This window comes from Primulina eburnea, chromosome 15, assembly GCF_022965805.1.
Source record: "Primulina eburnea isolate SZY01 chromosome 15, ASM2296580v1, whole genome shotgun sequence".
Classification (NCBI taxonomy): Eukaryota; Viridiplantae; Streptophyta; class Magnoliopsida; order Lamiales; family Gesneriaceae; genus Primulina; species Primulina eburnea.
Genome location: NC_133115.1, coordinates 30,747,003 through 30,767,577, shown reverse-complemented (window position 1 = coordinate 30,767,577; position 20,575 = coordinate 30,747,003). Strand labels below are relative to the sequence as shown.

General features: G+C 34.1%; 1 protein-coding gene across 1 annotated transcript; it reads right to left on the bottom strand.

Annotated features, from left to right (window-relative positions):
• Positions 1–21: 21 nt before the first annotated feature.
• Positions 22–12,266, bottom strand: LOC140813723 (mitochondrial Rho GTPase 1-like). The gene is made up of 15 exons (XM_073172381.1): positions 12,062–12,266; positions 11,648–11,942; positions 11,170–11,302; positions 10,906–11,055; positions 10,536–10,712; positions 10,144–10,395; positions 8,966–9,034; positions 7,513–7,568; positions 6,232–6,313; positions 5,312–5,523; positions 5,126–5,195; positions 4,407–4,519; positions 1,914–2,064; positions 1,152–1,338; positions 22–299 (listed from the first exon to the last, which is right to left on the bottom strand). Exons 2-15 carry the CDS (start codon positions 11,863–11,865, stop codon positions 226–228), a joined length of 1,944 nt encoding a protein of 647 aa, XP_073028482.1. The 5' UTR covers positions 11,866–11,942; positions 12,062–12,266; the 3' UTR covers positions 22–225.
• Between the last annotated feature and the right edge of the window lie 8,309 nt (positions 12,267–20,575).

Genomic DNA, 20,575 nt, shown 5'->3' with positions numbered 1-20,575 from the left:
TAAAAATATGAAACTCGCAGAAAAGCTCGAGAAAAAGTTGATAAAACCAAACTGGAAGTGTGCATGATTTTGTTTGATAATAATTTTGATATGACAAGAACATATAAGCACGAATTAACAGGAGTGGTTCAAAAATAACCACACCCCCTACTCTAAAATAAAAAATAAAAACCAACCTACCTACAAAAAACATAGTCAGTCGATCATAACCAGATATTTTCTTTCCTAACTAGATGAATTCCTTCTTGCAGCATAAACACGATAGGCGGCCAACCCGACTACAGCCACAGCAGCTCCGACTGTAAGATTGATAAACTCAGTAACGGTATGACGAATAAAATGTGCAAGTGCAATTCAGAATTTTAAACGCCGTGGCAACTTACTTAAGAAACAAGAAGAAGAAATTGAATAACAAATGAATATTACAAGCATAAAGGCCATATCACAATCCAGAAAACAAGTAAATTGTCCATTCGAAAATCCCTTGATGCATCCCACAACTTATGACACATCCCAGCCCCCTCTCAAACTAGGATCAAACAACTGATGAAAATTTCTAAACCCATCAGACGGGCAACGCAGAATGGTTGTCAGTCGTTAAAACTATGTTCGCATTCTCTGTCATTCTCCTTCAATTGGATTATTCAGTTAAAAATAATTTCAAAAGAGGAAATTGTGAACATAAAGCGCAACATTGCAACACATGAATACATTTTGTAAGAAAGTTTAGGATTGTCTGAAATGTAACAGAATTAAGGTTCCAATAAATTGTGAAAAGCACAAAAGAAACATAGGTGGCATCCGGTTGGGCTCCCGATCTGACTCAACTCCAAATTTTAACAAACAAACTCAAAATGATTTTGAAATACTGTATGGAAATAAATATTGGAAGTTGATATGATCTGCAAAGAGAGATAATGTAATGATTACATGGAAAAAGTAAAATAGTATAATAACTAGTATAACTGCTACAATTAAGACATAGTTGTTCAAGTTTTATATTTTTTATAGTTGTATTGAAATATAAATGAACCTCTAGAAAAAATATTTGAGAAAAGAAACATGGAGGGAGATGTTTGAAATTTGTAGCCAACAATAGTTGGCTCTGGAGTTCAACCAAAAAAGAGCCATAATTCTCTAGACAAAGATACCTGAGACAAACACAAGGGACCGGTTAATCATCTTGTGATACTGCTTACGGCTTTTCCCTGCTACCGTCTCCGGAATGCTCAAATGAGGGTGTTCTGCTGCCCTCACAATCCTCTGAAATATGTTACTCAAATCTCCCAGCTTTGTGCTCAGGGGTATAGGAGGCTCTACTCCCATATCTTGGCTTACCTTTGAAGAGAAAAAGAAAGAAAAGAAAAATTATAGGCTTCAGAAGGAAGAAACCATATTCAGAGCAAAATAACAATTTAAATGTGCACCAGTCCAGATGCGCAGCTCTTCTTCCCACATCACAAAAAAACAATCAAGAAAATAGCTCCCATATGGTGGACACTAATGGAGGCCAGCAAGTCAGATTACACGTATTCAACCGTCCATCTTAGCACTTGGGCTGTTAATCCGTCCATATAGCTAAATCCATGACTTCTAAAGAAACTCAGTTTTTACAACTTGAGTCATACTACAGGAATCCATGATAACATTTGCTAGAACCAATAGCTCAGGAAAAAAACATTTTCTTGATTTGTTACCAACAAACACTAACAGAGAAAAGGAGAGAACTTTGGGTAAACACTGGACATATTTTACAAAATACTAGTTATAGATTCCATGGTTTACTACACAAATGAAGCCATTCAAATTTCATATATTATGCAGAGTACAAGCTCTACAAATAGACAAACAGCCAATAGAAACAAAGAGGGTTGAATTTGAACTCAATTTATGCTCATTCTACACAATATTACCCTTGTAGAATCTTCAATCTCTGTCAAATAAGGGTCAAGGTCATCCTTAGCAGCAACAATCAGGCAAGGCACCTCATACCCAGTAGCTTCCCCTTGACCAGCGACCTCCACAAGCATCTCAGTGGCTTTCTCCCAGGAAGGTTCACAAGAACTACAGAGGAAATATTACGTATTAACATTGAACTATTGAAGAAAATAACTGGTTGAAAAAGGGAAAAAAGGAGCAGCAATGTTAAGATAAAAGAAAAAAGAGTAAACTTGTGTGCTAATAAATAGGCGAATCTGGTTGATCGTCAATATTAGGGTACAAAGCAAATCAAGAAACTGGAGGGTTTTCCAACTTGTTCAAATAAAGCACAAGAGCAAATCAAGTATGGAGTTCAAATCAATTCGACTTTCCACGTTCAACTTGAGGGGCATTGTACAGATCAAAAAATATATTTTGAATCATGTCGTATCATTCACATTATATAATTGTGATTTAGTTATAGTAGGAAAATTTCATGCTACCCCTTGGGTAATAGCCCAGAGTGCATCCAAAGGTGGACATGTATCCTCATATGTGGGGTCCACTGAAAAAGTGTGGATATTCTTAGGACAATTTCTTTAGGATAACATCTCATCAACCGGTTATAGTACTTACATTGATATAATTGTTATTTAGTTGTAGTATTCACTCTTCATATCAGTAGTCATAGTATTCATATCAATATATTTTAACATACGTATAAAGGTGATGGTTATAACATAAACCAAGAGAAAACCTGCGTGGATTTATTGAATAACGAATATAGATCTCTGTGGTTGAATCACGTAAAACCTATAATGCTTTCTTTACTATAGTATTATTATTAAAAATTCAACATGGCATCATAAAAGAAATCCCCATCTCGGGTTTTTGTCGTGTGTCGTCAGAAAAATCTATCCATGTAGGAAAAAATAAGGACAATACAGCAATACGAACAAAAAACTGTCAGGACCAATTACTGCATAGCATATAAGAACCATGGTTCTGACTGCCTGATTGTCATGGTTACAAGTTGAACAACCCATAATTTTACTGTCTACAGGTTCGATAATCCTTTTGAATGCAAATGTAAGAAGACCATGTTGCTACTCCGTGAAATATCTCAACCTGCCTGCACAGTGTCTCTCTAGCAATGAACACAACATTGCGCAATTTTTTTGTAGACACTTTTGTTCAAGTTGAATGCTTAAAACATGATTCTATGTTCAACTAGAGAGGGAGCGTTGGAAATAAAAACGAATCATGAAATAAATTTGTAGTTTAGTTATAGTAAATATTTCCTTACATATTTATTTTAATCAATTTTCAACTATGCGTAGAAGGCATGATTTTTAATCCAAATCAAGAGAGGTTAATAAAGTTCTGGTCCCTCTAATGGCACGGGTGTAGGTTTCATGGCAAAGCCACGTAAAACCTTTGTTGTATCGGGTTCTTGATTCATTATATTTGTGTTTTTCCAAATTCAAAATTTATATTACTATCTATTCCATTGAGTAAAATCTTTTGTTGGTTCCGACAACCAAAGATTTATATTTTGCTGCTTGTTTTTTTGTTTTCCATTTTTCCATGTTGAAGTCTATGAGCTAGTGTTTTGATTCCTCTTTTTAACAGTACCGAGAAAGTGACAAATGGAACTTAACATGCCAGTAGAAAGAAAGCCAAGCACAAACTTCATATGATTTGGTCTCCAGCACAAGCTCAAATTAAGCTTAAATTTTCAACAACATTTAATTCAAAGTCAAGTTAGAACTCTGTAATACAACTAATAATCAACCGACTTGGCTAGTCTAGTAACCCTAATCAATAAAAAATGTATGAAGTTGAGGAAGAAATTCTGGGATGAGCCAACTGATATGAAATTACAACCTACAAAAGACCACCCAAAGAAGTAAAATGATGTATTTTTAACTCATCAATATCTTCAGGGTGCACCATCATTACTTTTTCGCCCTATCAGATGTCCAAAATCACATTCATTTCAAACTACTAGCACACAACCAGAACTCTATATACAACATGCAATTGTCAGCAAGAATATAAAAGAAGCCAGGAAATGGAAGACACGATTTTTTAACATTTAAACTTGTATTCTTGCTCGCCTGTGTATTTTGACCTAAAATTTTTGGGATGCTTTACATAACTTTTCTGAAACCGAGTCCAAACTACAAAATGCTGAGGAACGAACGATGTACAAAACCATTGACGACAAGGGCTTGGGTCATAGCCCATAGGTAAAAACTATAATTCATGCTATTGTATATGAGATACTGCTCCAGTAGATTTAGTGTACATTGCTAACAGCGAATTACTAACAGAAAACATGAGTGGCCATGGGAAACAAAATGGAATATGATTTCTGATGTTAAAAAGAAAAAAAGGTGTCCAAATTTTCATGACGCAAAGGCAGTTTTCTGTGACATTTCATCAAGATATTTCTGGTACCAGTGAAAGAAGAAATCCGCTACCTGTCATGTACAAATACTGCAACATCACAAGCTGCCAGGGAATCCTTTGCAGCTAGTAAAGTTTTCACTCCTTCCTCTGGAATCTCTCGTAATACAAGGGTTTTTTTAAGTCCCTGCCAACATAAAAATCGTAGCTTCTTCAAAAATCCAAGTATCTCCAGCACGCGAAATTAGACTAAGACATCCCACACTTATCAATCAAAAAGGAGCTTAGAATGCATTCTCATGCCATATTCGGACTTCAGGAGACAAAAACAAAACCTTCTTAAGGAGGCCCCAGTCAATGGACCATAAAATAAATTCTTAAAAATGTCAAATATTTCCACCAAGAGGTACAAGGCTCAGATGAAAACAACACTCAAAATAAATTTGGGATCATTTTCTTCAGTTATATTCAGATAAACGAGAAAAATTTATGATGTAGCACCCAAGAAATCAGTATGACACTAGCATCATCAACTCACAAGCGCTTTTCTCCGATGCAATTATCTGATTTCAATAATCCTTACTTTTCAGTTAGAGTAAAATTCACATTTTTTCCTCATGCAACTATTGTTTATCCACCTGCCAAGGTTTTCAAATCTCATCTGTGAAAATCTATATAAAATTTTGATTGTACAATATAATATGTTTCAAAGCTTGTGCAGGTCAAGACTATCAAGCTACCTAGTTTTATATTTCAATGAATCGTTTCTAAGAAATGAAAAGATGGGACATACCGATGGTAGATCAACCACATTAACAGCATATCTGTCACTGGTGGTGGAAACATACTCTTCAGTGAAAGGCCTACAAAGAAAACAACATCATAGCGACTAGAGGAATAATTGCTTCTTGTCGACTAAAAAATGCAACAAAATGAAACCTAGTATAAAAGTTGTATATTCGGTGAAGACAAAACTTACTTTCCAATAAAAGAACTCAACAAAGCAGATTTCCCTGCTTCCTTTGGCCCAAAAACATAACACAGATGAACATTTCTTTCTGCTTGCTGCTTCTTACGATCTAATCGTCTTCTCCGAGTTACTCGCATGGCAGATGAAGGATCACCACCATATCCAATATATATGAGTGTCTCGATGCAATGAATTGGGTCCAGAAGCATCATAAGTGCCCACTGCAAATTTGTACGTCATTGTCAGAGAAATTTATAGGCACAAATGAATAGAGCATCTTTGTTTTACAGATATAGGACAGACTGGTCAACTTAACAGCAAGCTTTAGCATTATTTTTAATAGTGAAAGTACATGATAGAAATTATTAAACAGACATACTAAGTAATTTCACAAATAAACATCAATAGTCATTATCACATAGGATACACTAGGTTAATTTAGCGAATAATAACAGAAGGAGGATATCAAGCAAGCATGAAGAAGTAGCTCAAGCATGTGTTGATCATAATGCACTTCGATGTCACACCATAATGGCTGAAAAATAACAGACCACAATTGGAGCAGCTTATAAGGGTGAAAGTTGAATATTGTAGTCAGAAATCAGAACCTGAGCCTGGAGTTGACAACACATACTTAAGACCAGGGGCAGATGAAACATAGTTTGTAAAAGCTAGGGAAAAGATAATTCAAACCTCTAATTCTTTTTCTTAACAGAAGCTGTCTTAAATTTTCTAGTGTTTGAAGGTGGCTGGGATAGGATGTATTAGGTGAAATGCATGAACACAAATGAGATCATGGATTTTCCTCTTTCAACTAGGCTTACGAAATGAAGAATGCTTATGAAGGCCAGGCAGCTAAAAATAGCGAAATTAAAATGAAAAACATGGGCAATCAAGAACTTCAAGTGCAATGATTGAACTTCACACACCGTTGCCAAAAATCCATCCAGATGTAACCATCCCAGAGCAGTCTTCTCTGCAGCATCCTCATATGGAGCTTTGTTCCAAGGACTAATTTCCAAAGAAGAAAAGGAAACGTTAGGGCAAGCGAAAAAGAAAGGTTGTGTAACCCAACAAAATAGATGCATACAAACTTTCCAGTGGTCAAAATTCAAGATTGATCTAGCAAAAAAAAAATTTGTGTAACCCAACAAAGCAGATGCATAAAACTTTCCATGGGCCAAAATTCAAGATTGGTCAACGGTTATGTGCAGAAAGATAGATGCATACAAACTTTCCAGTGGTCAAAATTCAAGATTGATCTAGCAAAAAAAATTTGTGTAACCCAACAAAACAGATGCATAAAAACTTTCCATTGGTCAAAATTCAATATTGGTCAAAGGTTATGTGCGGAAAGTGACCTACTTGAGCTATTTTTCACAAACTACTGAACTGCCAGAAGTCATTACAAGCCTATCGTTGCACCTAATCCACTCAACAATACATTTTTTTAAGGAAAAAATTAAGGTTGATGTAGGAAAATCCTCAGAAAATAAAGGAAAAAGGCTTGGAAAGTAAACCCAAACTGCTTTGCAGAACATGACTCGATGAATTATCCATTAAAAGAACAAAAACTCATTAACAGTCAAACCTGCAGTTATACGAGATAATTTCTAACAGGGAAACAAAGAAATAGTTGTTTGTAATTGTCCTTGGAGTGTCTAAATACATTAAAAAAACAAATATCAAACGGAGATGTAAAATGGTCACTCTAAATGATCTTAAGCCAACAACAAATTCTTAAAACCAATTTAAAATTAGTGTGTCACAGTTCTTTCCATGTCACCTAATCCTCAAATGAGTATTTTCCCCCACTATCTTGGAGAATGGAAGCGGTAAGCTATTCTGTTTGAGTTAATTATCTAAAAAACAAAGCTACATATGAATAACTGGCTCGTGCAATAAAAGTAGAAGAGCATCCATATTCGAGAATTTTAATGGGCTCTTGGGTAGTCTTCAGCGGATGCATCTCAAAAATCCAAACCAATCTATGAGTCTGAACCCGCTTGTTGATAATTAACTCGACCTTGAGTAAAACGACATAGATGTAAATGTATCAAAAATTTCCCTTCTCATTTTAGCAGTTCATCACAGATATCAAAACTGTTTGATAGATTCATTTAAATATGATCTCCAAAACATCTATAGTAAAAAGGGACCTATTTGTGGAAGTAACAAAAATGTGAAGATGCCAAACAAAAATCCATTACTTTTCAGGCGCAGTAGAAAACAAATCTTCAAGTTCGGCAGATCGAAGAGCTCCATCCTTTAGAACATAGAAACAAAAAATCATGTTAACGTACAGCATGAAATAAGAATTTAATAACACGCAATTGAATCACATTGATGATTGTAAGCAAATAGTGCAGATTGGAGCACCTTAAAAATAATGAAAACGCATACCATGGAAATGACGACTAAATTACGTCCGGTTGAGAAATAACAGTAACACGACACTGTCACGACTTTCTAAGACCAGTAAAACAAAGTTCGATGGTGGAGCCAGAAATGCTCCTCAGCATATCAAAAAGGGTGTCTTTATGTGTGTTATAAATCATGGCTAAAAAATCTCCCTTAGTCGCACCATCTGATAATCCCACTTCCACCAATTCACATGATAAACTTGTTGCCACTACCTGTGAACTCCGTTATTTGTTATTTTTCTCCAAAATATGGTGTGGCTCAAAATCATCATCCCTATCCTGGTGGCTCATCCTACACTCCCTGTAAGGTGGATTCCAAATTCAAAAGAAACTAAAAAGACAAATAATTCTAACTAAACCCAAAAACCTTTTTGTTAGCTCCTACAGCGATGCCAACCACGCTCTAGTTTACTTCTCCTATTACGACCAAACCATCTCAGCTAAATATATCTCCTTCTCCAGCTGCTTGCTGTGAGCAACTAGATGGCATGTTTGAATCTTCTATGGCTGCAGATGACCATCATCCATCTTATTTGAATCATCCATGGCTGCAGATGATCATCATCCATCTTATTTAAATCTTGTACGAAATGTATCACTCCCGAAAACCAAAATTTATATTTGAACCCATTTTATGTGACAAAAATAATGAACCAAATGTCAATTTTATATGTGGATTTGTACCACTCCAAAGACATCACAATATCAACTGAAACATAATCATCTAACGCTTCAGAGTTAAAATTCTGGAATGAAAATTTGATCAAAAGGTTGATGTGGCGGAACTTCATCTGTTGAGTTTGAAAAAATTCTTTAGGTTTGATTTTAAGTGGAATCGACACAGATAAGCTAATTGATGACGGATAATAGCTTTTTCCAATGATAAATCATCAATCCAGTCCATTTTTCCACATAAAAATAATAAATGACATTTTGTTATCTCGGTTCCAGACCTTTAAAAAGCACACTCAGATTGCCTAGTGTTATATGAAACATTAACAAGGAACTGTTCCAAAGGAGACCAAACTGATCACATAAAGGACAATATCAATTAATTAAAATAACTCAGTAATAAAAAAAATATAAAATCAATAGTAATCAGAATATTACAGTTATATATAACTTAACTCAGCGGGAAGAGACTTCACTTACACAATCAACACCGTAGTTCGTATGTGAAGAAAAATCAGAAGATTACAGTTATATATAACCTAATTCAGTACGAAGAAACTTCACTTACACAATCAACATCGTATGTGAAGAAAATTTTTTTGAGAAACTCCACAGCTTCATTAGTCAGCTCCACACTCTACAAATATGAGAATCAAGCATTAGAAAATAAAACAAAAACAATACACTGCACAATAAAAATTATCTCAGAGGAACCGAACAGGAGAGGCAATTCACAAAACCATGAACTCACAAGAAAAAGGAAATCAGAACGAGTCATCAGAACACATCAGAAAGTTGAACTTCAATTAGTGTTGGACTTGTGAAGGTTTATGAATAGATAAAAGTCAAAGATCAATTGATAGGAACTTTAATAATATGATGATTTGTTTGCTGATTCCTAAGCAAACTTAGCCACATCGTTTATCTTTCCTCGGGTGTGACAAACAATAGGAGAAGAAAATGTGTGGTCATAAGAATGCAACATAGAGTTTCAGTGCAGCCGATCGAAAGTCAATGCAACTAAAATTGATGGAATTGGGAAAGCCAAAAAACCTTAAGATTGTTTCCTCTTTGAAATCATGCATAAACAAGCATAAAGCAGAGATTGTATCCAAAAATGAAGTATATCCCAATATAATTTGATTGATGTAAAAGTAGAGATACTAAAAACTAGGAAACTGATTAATAGGAAAAGAGACTACTTTGGACTATAAAAAAGTAAAAATTCCTCTCTTTAAATGAATAACCTTCAATCGCAAACCCACCAAAGAGACTTCGGTTACTTATTACTATAAAAAAACATACTTCATTACAAATGAAGCCTCGCAATAAATTTTCAAATTCAAAAATCCCATCAACTCAGGAAGGACCTTTCAAGAATAATAAAAACTTTATATTTCATCTCAAAAGTTGGCCTTTGAAATTTCAACAGGATATGCCATCGTAACCACATATTAGATATTTCTGGGTTATAGTGTTCTGGGTCAGACAGTTCTCCAATCATAGGTTCGAGTTTGCTTATGAAAGCCATACAGAAAAGAAAAAACAATGAACCATCTCACCAGGAATGACAACTGCACGTTCTATCAACACTGGATCCAACCACAATCAATTTTTAAATAAAAAAGATGTTAAAATCACTTTCAATTTCCAAATGCGAACCTTTTAAATAAAGGCATCACCAGGTTCTTTCATATTTTCACATGTGACCCAGTGAAATTCATGCTAATATCTTACAATTAATACCTGGTCAGGATATCTCTTTATTGGAGGTGGCAACTGATCATCCCGGAGCTTAATTTCGTTGTTATATCCAAATTTTCTAAGGACGGTCCAGGTTGTCTCCAATCTTCCCTTCTCAATAAAAAGTGCATGGAGAAACAGGAAGCCAGTCAATGTAAGACCACGTTCATCGACACCTTCCTGCAATTTATCTCGTACAACTCTCTTAACACCAACTATTTCAGACGGCTGCAGTGGTGCATTGAAACACTTCACCTGCACATTTACTACTTACATCATTTAAATTTCCATAAGAAAAATATGAAACTTATACATGAAGCCATAAAGCTAGTTATCCTTAATCAGAAACAACAGTGAGACATGTATAGGATTTCATAGTATCCAAATAAATTGACCTGAAAATCATTTAACTCTGAATCACTGAGGGCGCCATCCCTGTCATTGTCACAAAGAATAAAAATCCTTTTCAAAGCCCTCACACATCTCGGCTTCAAAACTTGTTGTTCCTGATCAAACAGAGGGGCAGTCGGGTGCAGTACTGCTTTTTGTGCATAGTAGAACACCTCAGGAATCTGCAAGAAGAAAACAACCACCATGTGAGAGAGAGAGAGAGAGAGAGAGAAACCTATCACTAAACTCCAAACAACTAGCAGGCATGAGCATGATAGTCAATTATTTGGTTGAAAAATACAAGAGCATATCAAAATAAATAAATAAATAAAATATATTAAAAAGTAGGAAAAAGTATCGGCATTATATCTTAACCTGAATATGGTTTACTGCTGAACATTCAATACAAGTTTCAATCTCCCGGAACTGTTGCATAATTGGTGACATAACCTGCTCCAGACTAACAGGCTGTTGATCACCTCTCTTATCTAGCATGCAACCCACAACAATAACCGGCACTTTAACCTGTAAAAAATCTATTTTTACGTGCTATTTAAACTGAGGAAAGACGCTGCTTGAAATGTTAAAAACTCGTCGCTCCTGCTTAATTAATAAATTATATGAGCATGAGAAAGTAACCTCTAATCGTCGAAGTTCAGGAAGCCAAAATGAACTCAATCGATCCAATGTTTCTGGTCTATCACATGCGTAAGTGAGAACAACAGTATCAGCTTGTGTTAGTTGTTCAACAAGCTTGCCTCTATGCTCAGGACTGCATTCCCAATGGTATGATAAAGAATTAAATTTTTTTATCAGATGGGAAGAAGAGAAACAAACACACAACAACGACAGAAGGGCTAAAGATATATTAAGCACAAATTTGCGCAAACCTTAAGGCACAGGATAACCGAAAACAAGAACACAGTTCAAATATGACGACAAAAAGAGGCATAACTTTACATTTTAAAGATAAATAAACTCCAAAAAATGATGACTCGCACAACCACCTTAAAAGCGAACCTTACGCGTACAAAAAAAATAAGTCAAAAGAACATATGAATCATATATCCAATAATAAATACACTTTTCTTAAAAATGAAGTAACATATTTAAAGACCTTGATGAAGTGTCAAAAATGGTGACTGGAACACGGTCCGGGTACAAGTCCTCTGGCAGCCTGGTTGGTGGTAGCACTGGAGGGATACTTGTGGGAAAGTTCTCAGCCGCAGCTGTGACTATCAAACTCGATTTTCCTGTCTTGGCATCTCCAGCAACAACTATTCTCACCCCTGCAGCATTACCTGCCGCACCAGAAGCTGAAGAACCTCCCGCCATTCACCAACTCCACTCGATCAAATGATAAAATATCAAAGAAAAAAGGACTGTGACTGATTGGACAGCTTCCGCCAATCCTGGGAACAGAAATAAGAGCAATTGAAATACATACATACATATATGTAATAAACCTGAAATGAGATCCATGCCCACCACTGCTAGTGCTGAACAAGCATAAAGAGCAGAAGTTTGTTACCTTGCAGGAGGGGCAAGAAGACGCAGAAAAATAATATCTCGAGAGAGAACCAGAATTCTAAATTGCTTGTTCGATCAATTTAGGGTTTAAGCAGCGGAGATGATTAAAAAAAATATTAGGAAAAAAAAAATGGAAGCACAGATCCGACGGTGGGGATGGGATAGTCGAGCCAAATGTAAATGAGATTGAAGAGAGGCTAGCGGCTCAGGCTGCTGAGACTCGTGCTTAACTCCATCCCCAAAACACTCGATTTTACACATTTTGAATGAGTGGGTTTTTTTAAAAAAAATAATAATTAAAAAATTATAGCTTTCCTTCATTTATTCTAGATATCTTTTTGGAAATATTATATGAATTTTTTTCAAAATATTTTGGATAATTTTACGCACTGATAAAGTTTTTATTATGACAAAAATTTATGTGAAACGGTCTCACGGGTCGTATTTTGTGAGACAGATCTTTTATTTTAGTCATCCATTAAAATATTATTTTTTATTGTGAATATCAGTAAGGTTGACCCGTCTCATAGATAAGATTCGTAATACCGTCTCACCAAAGACTTACTCTTTTATTATTTGACATGAATTTTTTTCAATGATAAATATTGATAGGTTATTGATTAAGTTTTATATTCAAGATCAATTTAGATACAAAAGTGGAAACATAAAAAACAATTAAATAAGTATGATTTTCAAAGTGTTTTTATTTAAGAAAAAAAAACAGAATAAGTTTTGACGTTTAGATAAATGATAAAATATATTTTTGTTTTTATTTTAAATAGAAATAGAAACAGAAGCTAAAAGACTAAAAATTATGGCAAAAATTTGTGTGAGACGGTCTCACGGATCGAATTTGTGAGACGGACTCTTATTTGGATCATCCATGAAAAAGTATATTTTTTTATGCTAAGAGTATTACTTTTTATTGTGAATATGAGTAGGGTTGTCCCGTCTCACAGATTAGTATCCGTGAGACGGTCTCACATGAGACCTACTCAAAAATTATTGCTTCCAAAAAACACTTTTTGCTGATGAATAGTAATTCAAATGACATCAAAGTTTCAAATTTAGGACCGAAAATTAGGTTAGACCAAATAATATTGTTTTAAGAAAATATTTTTTTATATAAAAAGTATTTAGTTGTTGGCTTCTCTAACTAAAGGACTCTTCGTGTGTTTTTAAAAACTAAAATGGGCTTCTCTCTCTTTTTTATTAAGAACAAAAAAAGTAAGTTCTCACTTTTATCATTCTATATTTGACAAAAATTTATGTGAAAAGATTTTACGGGTTGTATTCTGTTAGACGGATTTCTTATTTGGGTCATTCATGAAAAAGTATTACCTTTTATTGTGAATATCGGTTGGGTTTACTCGTCTCAAATAAATATTCGTAAAACTGTCTCATAAGATACCTACTCTGGATATTTTTGGGATAGTTGTTGATTTGAACTTGTATGCAAGTGACGACTTTCTTCACTCAAGTACCTGGATTGGTCCACCCGAATTCAACGTACCCATATTTTCTTAAATAAGGTAATATCATATATTTGCTAAATCAAATATTATATTCGTTAGCATATGAACATTTAGCATTTTAAATTAAATAGTGTCATATTTTAAAAATTCAATTTTAAAATTTTTAAATTTTTTTTATAAATTTTGATTTAAATTTATCTTAAAAAATAAAACTAAATATATCTAATCTCGTAATATTTTTATTGTTAATTCTAATAAATTATTATTTCACAATATTTAAGAATTTAGCTTCAACTTTTAAATTTATTGATGATATGTGTCTATTTTACATGTTTAAGTTTGTGATTTTCGGTCCATTGTTGCATATTTCATTTCATGTCAGGTGCATTTCAACCTTAATTTCAATTAAAAACACTATTGTCAGGAAAAATGAGTATTGAGTTCTATATGCGAATAACATTAGTGCTTAAAGTTCAAATTTTCAAGATATAAAATCTTTAATTTGGATTTTCTAAGCTTATACGCTTAAATTCGATCTTTGGAGTTAAATTAACGAGTTTTCTTATAGTTTTGATATTTTTTTAGCATTTACGTTTAAATCCAAGTTTTGCAAGATATAAACTCTTGGAATTGGATTTTAAGTTTAACGCTTAGAATTCGAAATTAAAAAGTTTGCATATCATATTGATAGATATTTCAAGTTCTTGTGGCTTTGAAATTTGTAGTGCTAATATTTTAAAGCGGTAGTCGTTGTATCTTCGAAAACGAATTGCCAATAACCGTGAGCACCGGAGCGGAACAATATCGTTTTAAGGAAAAAGAATCAAACTATTGCCTCGACTATTTTCTCATAGCCATTTGGTTAACCAAATTCTATCCCGAGATTTCTCAAGACAAAACAAAAAAATACCATACCAACAATTATGACCACCACTCATATGAATATCACTACAAAAAAAAATCATTTTTTAGCGACGGCTTTTTTGCGACGGTTTCGAGATGACCACCACTCATATGAATATCACTACAAAAAAAATCATTTTTTAGCAAGGTTTATTTTGTGAGAGAAGAAACCGTCGTAAAAAAAATATTTACGACGGTTTTATCAATTAAAATCATTTGAAACCAATGCGATCGATGCTCGTGAACATCCAAAATCATATGGGAGCCATGATTAATAATGAGTCCGTCGCAACTTGAAAATCCCGAAAATACTTTTGATACAGAAGTACTTCTCCTTCCCTTATATAATATATTGATGTTCATGATATAACAAACCCTTTGAAAAAATGCATGAGTGTGAATTGTGAGGTAAATTCTTAGCTATAATGGTCAAAACCATTTTTCTAAAATATATATATATATATATATATATATATATATATATATATATATATATATATATATATATATGGAACGTTCATTACTCGTTTTCTTAAAAATTATTAGAGTTTTTTTTCCCTCTTAATATTCGTCTGAAACTAAAATCGTACATATATTTGTACTTTCAAATACCTTACATCATTTTTAAAATATAAAACAACTAACTAATATTTAAAAATCCAAAAGAAATCGTTTAAATCAATCGTCAATCGTTTAAAAATCCTAACTAAGCAAAATTACTAAAACTAATGATGGATCGTATGTGTTAACGCCTTTGAAGGCATTTCGCACACAACAACCTTCAATGAGCTTCAATAACTCGTGTTCTAAGAATATTAACACCGATGAATTAAATCGAGTTTGGTTTTAAACCAAGCGGAAGAAACTCGAAGTAATCATTCGTAAATAAAACTGAAATGTTAGAAAATATTTTAACTTGTGTAAACTGACTAACTGAAAAAAACACATATTAGTTTTTGCATTCTTGTATTTCAGTTATGATAACAACTGAACACACGAAGACACTAACTAATCAAAACAATTTTAAAGCGATAGATAACCAGTTAAATACACAAAATATGTTTATGGATGTTCGGAGACTTCAACTGCTCCTACGTCACCCCTTCTATCTCTACGGATAGGATACACTAGAAGACTTTGATTTATACAACTACGTGTACAAGCCCACTCAGCTAGGACTTATCTACTGCCTAAACTGAACTCCTAGCTACGACTGAAAACAACACTTTCAGTCAACACTTATTTAACGTCTATGTGAGAAATACTACATACACAAGTTTTATGTCTTTGTGCAAGACTGTATTTGGGTGGTATTGAGAGTAAGTATGTGTGTGAGAACTGAACAAAAATGTTCTCACACACTGAGGGATAACAGGCTTCTAAACTAAGCAGATATCACGATGAATAATTCCCTCTGGGCTTAAGTGATTCTGAAAGCTGATAATCAACTGGACGTGCCCTTTACTCTCTAGTATTGTATATTGCTCCCTATGTTGTTTTGAGTCTTCACCGATCTTCTCTTTATATAGGCGGAAGAAGCTGATCGTACAGAGAGACTCATTTATTGTATCCGTTGCATTTGAATCGGATTCTTGGACTACATGTCTCGTCTTTTTGACTGTCCCTCTGAAGCGTTTTTGTCTTTAATGCTCTGATACAACATCCATTATTGTCCTTTGACTGGATAATGGCTTTGTACCTTCTCGCACAGCTGGAATCCACTTGAAGGAATCTATCATCGTCCGTAACTGAAGAATTCTAACTGATGCTTCGAACTAGTCAGTTTGAACCGATCTTTCAATTGGGCTGGTGAAATCAGTTGACTCGTTAGTTGAACTGATTTCACACTCGTTCAGTTGGACTGATCAGCTGGGTTACTTCATCAGTTGAACACTCTTTCGGCTGGCCAGGCTTCTGAGGTTTTCCTGCTGAATTACCTATCAACTGGTCAATCAGCTGTACTGCTCAAATGACGTAGCCAGTTGAACTGATTCATTTAGAGCGATCAGTTGGGTCTTCAGTTTTGCGATGTAAACATTTCGTGAGTGATCCTAGATGCTGCACAACTAAGGTAGATCATTAGTAACACAATTAACAAGTTTTGTTACCATCAAAATCAAGATTGCGAATTTGAAAAGTTCCAACAACTAACAACATCTCAAAAACCACTCAAAATCATAATCAAAATCATAAAAAAAATCTTTAACATAATCCTAAAAATCATAATGTATAACCATAGTCTAGTGGGGAAAAGTAGTGCTGGTCACCGAGTTATGTGCACCTTTAGTTCAGTCAGATCAACCATCAAGACCTCAATTTTCATTATTATCATAATCATCTGCATCAATCACATCTAGTGAGTTTAAAAATTCAGTAAACCATGATATTGATAACAAGTAATGCGTATACAGATCACATGCAACAATGAAAATATTTTTACGTAAAATACATTTTCATAATGATACATAAACTTAAATATAAACATTTTCATATTATCATAAACATATGTGTATTCATCATATTCATATACGTATTCATTTTCGTTGAAATCGTTAATTGTGACTTTCGTATTCGTATTTGTATTGGGCGATGAATCCATCTACATGTATCCACAGTACTAGGCGGCGGGGACATCAGTGACACTCACACCCGTCAACTGAGTCTTGGCCTACGTATTAACATATCATCATATCAGTGTATTAGTCACAGTTATTTCACTTCCTTCAACATTTCGTATTTCATCACTTATAAAAATTAAACAAGCATATAACATTTTTCTTTTAAACCAAGCATACAACATGTCTTTTAATGTTATCGTTCATCATAAAATTCCATAAACATGCAAAATAATCATATTAATATATAAAACAACATTCAAGACACTGCCATGACATTTACTAATTTTCGGGTGTAAAATTATTGTTTAGCCTCTAGACGTAAAATTTCACGCTTTTGACATGTGTTTAATTCCGTTGACTTTGGATCATACCAAATAATTATTTAAGCTTACATAAATTTTCTCATATTTTTATTTGGCATAAATCGATGGCTTTTAATTTATTATTTAATTATAACATATTAATATGTTTTAATCCCAAATTAAACCCAACTTTAATATAAAATTCACCAATTTAAAAATTATTTAATAATTATGTTGCCCTCATGAACCATGATTCAACACCCGTTGAGCTATGTTCGAGTTTTAGTTCAAAGGAGACCCTAACTCGAACCACCTAAGGAACCTATGAGCCAACTTACGTTTTCAATGAGCCAAGCCCGAACCATCCTGAACCAACTTTGAACCGGATCCTCTATGGACCCCAATGGACCCTTGGAACCCCTAGGACTCGCTCCCAAGCTCAAAATCGAAGCCACAATTAGAACATGCCATGACCGAGAGACCCTAATGCAATAAGACTTTATGTTCACGCCTAGGACTCTAGCCACTGGACCAGCCCGAGCCCAGACCATTGGACCCTAGTGACTCAACCTAGCCCAGCACGAAGCCCCCTAACCGAGCCTTTTTTTCCGGTGCATGCTGATGCACTTCCGTGCAGCCTCACGGGTTGAGTCCTAGCTTGCTAGGGCTCCTTTCTAGTCGTGTCTCTTGAGTCGTAGCGTGGCTAGAACTCCTTCCCTGACCCATACGTGACCCTAGCCCAGCCCTGGTCTAGCCAAAGCCAAGCCATGCATCAAGTTCCCTTGAAATCGAGCCATTGATCAACAAAATTGTGGGGTTGATTCCAGCTTATTCGATTCTGGTGTGCAGCTTTTTCGTGCTTCCTAGGACTCTATAAATCGTGTAAAAACAACCTTAAACATTCCCTAATCATGGCAGCCCCTACATGAATGAAATCAACAATTTTTGGCTCAACAACCATGTTTTAAAAACCCATGTTTATGCATAAACGAAAATAAATAAAAGTGTCACTTGTTTTTCAATGGAATTCATAATTAGATACATAATATGGTACGACGATGAGTAAAGGAAGAGTATGGTGTGCCTTGCGTTATTTAACGCACGAATCAACGTGGATGAATCGAAGAACCACGACGAGGGGACGTTGGCTTAATTTTCCTTGCAAATTTTCGAAACTTTCTCTTGTTGATGCTTGTGTGTGCCGTGTATTGTGAGAACAAAGAGTTCTTGTTGTTTGTTGGGTGAGGGAAGCGTGAGATTGTGAGTTCTGGGGTGGGATTGTGCACTTTAAATACCAATTAAAATACTAATGGTATATTAGGCCCATTAATAAGGTTGTTAGGTCCAATAGCCCATTAGTGCTTAATAAAGTTATTTTGTTTAATAAAGTTGAGAAATTATTAGCCGGGTTGTTGTCAAACATTCGTATTTTTGATGAAATCAAATACCGATAAAAATTACGTCCCGGCGTATAAAAAGCACCTCAAAACTTCTTATTTTCAAAATAATAAAAAACATCACTGTTATTTTAAATAATTAAAAACAACTATTTTAATAAAAACATTTTCATTTTTCAGTTCGGTGTCTGTTTCCTCGATCGCAACTCGAATAACCTTTTAAAAATACATTTTAATGCATTCGAGCAGACAACTACTATAAAATCATATAAACATATCAACATAATCAATTTAGCAATTAAAATCAATTAATTAGTTATTTTTCTATTTTCTGTAAATTTGCATGCACGTAGTTTATGTGGACCTTCGAATTTTCGGGACGTTACAATATAAATATGAACGGTCAATTTAGAGAATTGGTAAAATGATTTCAATTGCAGGTTTTGAATGATTTGTAGCATTACAACGAGTAAGGGTGTCAAAAATGAGTTAACCGGTCAATCTCGCCAACACGAAAAAAATCGAGCTAAAATTGATAATTTTAGTTTTATGATCAAATCGGATTAGATCTGAAAAAATTGAGCTGAGTTGGATTGAAGTTGACCAGATTTAATCATAATTAAGAATTAGATTACTCATAAAAACTGACTCACCCAAACTATTTTGTTTTTTTTCATAATGCAAATATCACACTTTTATTTTATAGATAAGTTATTTTGTGATTTTTGAAAATTTCCTATTTATTTAACATAAAAAATTCATTAATTTTTATTTTGTTAGATATTTGACTTTTATAAACAATGGTTGCGTTCATAGAGAATTAATGTTTTATATAATTAAACTATTAAATTTAAATATTTAAACTCATGAAAATTGTCATATTCAGGTGAAGTTTTGTTATTATACTTTAAACTAAAATATTATTAATTTGAATTTTTATTTAATTAGTTTTTAAAGAATAAAATATCATCGGTTGATTTAAGTCCAGTTTATAGCTTTAGGGTTGATTCGAGTTCAGAAAGTTTTTCAATACTCTCGTTTAATCCCGATCCGAACACATCTGTATTGACACCCCTAACAACACGACATCTCCTGTATATATTTTTTTAAAGTTCTGAGATATAATACTCATATCCCCAATATTTTTAAAAGAAATTACAGTATATGTTTCAAGAATGTACGTTATATTAAATAGATCATTATGATTTTGTAAATTATACACCAACATATATCTCATCATCTCATGATTATATAAATTAATTGTCGAAACAAAATTTTAGTTTTGAAGAGAAATCTCATGAATGCCTCAAATACGTGCTAAAATTTGGAGTAATTTGGATCTTGAGATGTTTGGTCCTTTTGCTCTTTACGTGCAACAAAATTCAATGAGACAAAATAAAAATTCATATATCGTTTGGATTACACAGAATTGTTGTTTTTAATTAGAACGGTCAAAGTGAGTGGGACCTGTTTGATCGTTCTTGATTCGCCAAATAGACAAGTTGAGTTGACAATTTCTCAATCCGTCCAAATAACAGGTGTGTGGTGGGTTGCGAACAAATCGTCTCAAAACCGTCAAATATAATTAAATATTGATGAGATGACCTCCCACGTTACCAAATAGATAGAATAAATTGATAATTTTTTAACTCACTTCGTTCCGAGTTAGGGATGTCAATTTTCCCCATGGGTTTGGAGCCCCGCGGGGAAAACCCGAAACGGGGATGGGGATCCTCGATTTTTTCGGGTTCGGGTTCGGAGATTTTTTAAAATCCCCGATGTAGTTCGGGGCGGGTATGGATGACTATCCACATCGCTCC

Excerpts from the sequence above, each read along its gene's own strand:
- LOC140813723 (XM_073172381.1), bottom strand. The coding sequence starts at position 11,865 with ATGGCGGGAGGTTCTTCAGCTTCTGGTGCGGCAGGTAATGCTGCAGGG. Across the intron at positions 6,314-7,512 it reads TTTTCTACTGCGCCTGAAAA|TCCTTGGAACAAAGCTCCAT; the intron begins GTAATGGATTTT and ends TTTGGAAATTAG. Across the intron at positions 5,524-6,231 it reads TGGATGGATTTTTGGCAACG|TGGGCACTTATGATGCTTCT; the intron begins GTGTGTGAAGTT and ends ACAAATTTGCAG.